Source organism: Stegastes partitus, unplaced genomic scaffold, assembly GCF_000690725.1.
Source record: "Stegastes partitus isolate 25-593 unplaced genomic scaffold, Stegastes_partitus-1.0.2 Scaffold935, whole genome shotgun sequence".
NCBI classification, from domain to species: Eukaryota; Metazoa; Chordata; class Actinopteri; family Pomacentridae; genus Stegastes; species Stegastes partitus.
This window is the reverse complement of record NW_007578666.1, coordinates 45767-48809: the sequence shown is the minus strand read 5'-3', so window position 1 is coordinate 48809 and position 3043 is coordinate 45767. Positions and strand designations below refer to the sequence as shown.

Genomic DNA, 3043 nt, shown 5'->3' with positions numbered 1-3043 from the left:
TTACGATCCTTTCACATGATCTTCATCATCAGATAAAGTTCGCCAGGGTGTAAACTTCAGCTTTACATTACATTTTTTTTTTATTAAACCTTTCAGGTATGTCAACAAGAAGGTAAACCAAACTAAACTGACATTGTTTATCTGTCCTGAACAATCGAACTCAAAGATAAGAATTATAGACCTTTATGAGAAGTAAAACATTTAAAAACACTGTTTACTTCCATCGATAACTGTGCTTTCTATGAATTAAACTTCACATTAATATTTAGCATAACAACATTTAGGGGATTTGTTTAAAGTAACTGTAAAGTGAACTGATTTGTATGATAAACCTCTTCAGCCTTCACACTCTCTGTAAAGGCTTCACATGCGAGATCACAGCAGATGTTTTAAAAGCACCACCGAGTTCAGTGAATGAGACTTCGAAGATGTTTTATTACACCCACTAGTGACCACTCGCAAATGAATCATGTTCGACACTAAATCCAATCTAAATACTAATACCCTTTAGTGAGCGTACACACTTACGATAGCATGTCTGCTAACTGGCTTAGGGAATACCCTGCAGCATGCCCGGCTCTGAGAAATGCTGGTGCTAATAGATCGTGACATTTTGAAAGTTTCCAGGGTCAATAGTCAGCATACCGTAATTGGCTTATTATGCCACCCCCTTCTTTTTTGGAAAACGTAGTCGGAGAACATATTAGATTTATGATATATTACACTTTTTTGATTAGCATGCCGTAATGAGCAGAGAGCTATTAATCAGCGCGGCATAATGCTTAAGCCAATTTGGTATTTGTTTTTCTCCTCAGCTGAACCTTTGACCTGTCTCTATAATTCCCCACCGGAGTTCTTCCTCCTCCTCCTCCTCCGTCGTGAGTCAAGTGGATACAGACCTTTAGAAATGTTAAAGAGGTATAGACAGATGGATGGAAACACTCACACCATTAAAGAGGAGGCGGCACACCTGTAGCTCCGCAGCACATCGCAGAAATCTTTATGGGGACATTAAAAGACGGTGTTGACAGAGCAGCTGCCGTAGTTTGAGTGTGACAGACGGCCGTGCAGCTGAATGTAGGTGCGCACGTAAACACAGTCATCCTCAAGTGCACTAAACACACTCTTATATATATGCAGAGTGGGCCCACATCTCATTCATATCTCACCGAGTTGCTCTTTTTACATTAAAGCTCAAGATTGCACGCAAAAGTCAGAGTTATGAATGTAAATCTCACCTTATTTCTGAAAGTGTCACTGCCAAATGAAAGAGTGTCCCTAATGATGCGATGCCAGTTACTACCCAGCATCTTCACACCCCCCGTTTTATATTAAAGAATGCATGTGGAAGACAACTGTGTCCTCCTTCAATAATTCCCGCTGATCATCCTTCAGCGAGATGATCGACTGCACCTCAGACAGCCAGGGGAAGCTTGTCGCCTGGCGCAAAGACAGAGGAGAGGACGGGCAGACGGGTTGGCGGATGTATTGTAAGCTAACTGGCAAACAGGAGCGTATAGAATAGCTGACTGGCCGCAGAGAGACGGAAAGGTCAGGCGTGCACACAACTTGTTAGTCCAGATGGGAAGAATGTTACGCAGCCTTTAGATTTATGTACTCATGGCAACGTAAGAATGCAACAGCAAGGACTGTACTTTTTTTTTTTTGTACATATTTATAATGATGTGGATGTGGGGTGAAGCCAGAAAAACAAAACAAAAGAAGAGTGTATGTGTGTGTGTACCGAGAGTAGGAGGGATAAAGAGTTGCCAGAATCCAACAGCTCAGCCTCCTGTGTATTCCATCCCTCTTTCTGCCTCTTTTGTCTTCCAGTGTCAAGATTTCTCCCTGTCAGGCAAAAGCCAGCGACCAGGCAGCAGCAGCAGCAGCAGCAGCAGAGGTTGGACAAAACTGTCAACGAGCTTATAGTCGCGGTAGACATTTAATGTAGCAAAGTCACAGGGGACCTATAATGTACCATATCTTTCTGCAGAGCACTTCAGCTGGTGAAATTACAGTAACCCGCTCCTTTGATGCTGATTTAATGCTGTTCTGGTGTCACACTGAAAGACGCACAAAGGCAGGAGGAGGCCTTTTTTTTTATTATCCTGAACTTTTCCATCCAAACTTGGCTGTGTCTGTTTGTTTGTGTGGAGCAGGGCTGAACTGCAAAACACTGTGTGCATTTTTGGAATAGGTGCTAATTGTGGTAGCGTAATTGTTTTTTTTATTTTTTTTTATTTTAAACACTCAGAATTGCCAAAACCGCTGGACTGACTCTGTGATGAAACATTTATGCCATGTGTGATGCCAAGTGGGACATAGCAAGGCCTCAAAAATTAACACACTTTACACTTTGCGTAATCAGTTTTTCAGTTTTTCCTTTTTTTTTTTTTGCAGTCTTCATGTATTTTTCTGCTAATTAAGACCTGGTGTGAACGTGGCATAATTTCTGGATAAAGTGACAATCTCAAGTTTAATGAGACTCCACATGGGCACTTAAATAGCCCGGAGGAAACAAACTTATCCACCACCGCAGGGATCGGGCTCTCTTTTCTATTGTTTTCGTCGTGGCTGGGCGCTCCAATAAACATAGCCGACGGTGTTCGGGGGGATAAAAAATTGATGCGGGTAATCATGTGGTAGTCGCTGCAGCAGTTGATCATATAGTAGCGCGGACCTTCCTCGTGCCCTCAGGTTCAGGCCATGTTTACACCGACTGTATTCTGCATTAAAAGCTGCTGTCTCTTCATTCATTACGATTCAGCTGCTGCGCGCAGGGGTCCTGCCTCCTACCTCTGGCCCTGGCCAAAAAACACAAGGTCATCTGACAGAAAAGTTTAACTCGGCTCACAATTTATTGCACCATATTCCAGAAAAACAGAGCACATGTCTTGAGAATGACTTACCGCTGCGTGACAGTTTATCCGTCTGTTAAGCTCGTTTTCGGTACGTGAATTGTGAAATTATGTGTCATAATATTATGATAAATGCAGAATTAAATCACTGGTGTTTTGGTTTGAAACGTCACTGATGTATCACT

The 3043-nt window shown here is 42.4% G+C and overlaps 1 protein-coding gene across 2 annotated transcripts in view; it reads left to right on the top strand.

Annotated features, from left to right (window-relative positions):
- commd10 (COMM domain containing 10) overlaps window positions 1–3043 on the top strand; it is a 64002-nt gene that overhangs the window by 52194 nt on the left and 8765 nt on the right. The window contains exon 6 of one of the 2 annotated variants that reach the window (XM_008294060.1): window positions 1834–1900. The exons of the other annotated variant lie outside the window; for it this stretch is intronic. Within the exon in view, the coding sequence (XP_008292282.1) occupies window positions 1834–1900 (67 nt within the window). The remainder of the gene's footprint in view (window positions 1–1833; window positions 1901–3043) is intronic. 2 annotated transcript variants of the gene reach the window in all.